Here is a 643-nt window from a genome sequence, read left to right on the forward strand (position 1 = left end):
CCTACCACAAGGATGTTACCGGCATGGGGCAGAGCCTCTCTCCGTTGTCTGGATCGGGCCTGGGGAGCATCCACAACTCCCAGCAAGGGCTGCCCCACTATGCTCACCCCAGTGCCACCATGCCCGCCGAGAAAATGCTCACCCCAAACGGATTTGAAGCCCACCACCCTGCCATGTTAGCCAGGCATGGCGACCAACACCTCACCCCCACCTCCGCTGGCATGGTGCCTATCAACGGGATCCCACACCATCCCCATGCCCACTTGAACGCCCAGAGCCACGGGCAGATCCTGGGCTCTGCCAGGGAGCAAAACCCTTCTGTAACTGGTTCGCAGGTCAACAGTGGAAGTAATTCAGGGCAAATGGAAGAAATCAATACCAAAGAAGTAGCTCAGAGGATCACCACCGAGCTCAAGCGGTACAGCATCCCCCAGGCTATCTTTGCCCAGAGGGTGCTGTGCCGCTCTCAAGGGACGCTCTCAGACCTGCTGAGGAACCCCAAGCCCTGGAGCAAGCTCAAATCCGGCCGGGAGACCTTCCGCAGGATGTGGAAGTGGCTCCAGGAGCCGGAGTTTCAGCGGATGTCTGCTCTGCGGCTTGCAGGTGAGCCCGCTGCGGGGCGGTCGGGGCACGGCGGCGGCGG

The 643-nt window shown here is 61.3% G+C and overlaps 1 protein-coding gene across 1 annotated transcript; it reads left to right on the forward strand.

Moving 5' to 3' along the window:
• Positions 1–6: 6 nt before the first annotated feature.
• Positions 7–603, forward strand: ONECUT1 (one cut homeobox 1; the record flags this gene model as incomplete). Its single annotated transcript, XM_009070681.1, has 1 exon — positions 7–603. A coding segment is annotated over exon 1 (580 nt), but the record flags the coding sequence as incomplete, so codon positions are not given.
• Between the last annotated feature and the right edge of the window lie 40 nt (positions 604–643).

Source organism: Acanthisitta chloris, unplaced genomic scaffold, assembly GCF_000695815.1.
Source record: "Acanthisitta chloris isolate BGI_N310 unplaced genomic scaffold, ASM69581v1 scaffold30652, whole genome shotgun sequence".
Classification (NCBI taxonomy): Eukaryota; Metazoa; Chordata; class Aves; order Passeriformes; family Acanthisittidae; genus Acanthisitta; species Acanthisitta chloris.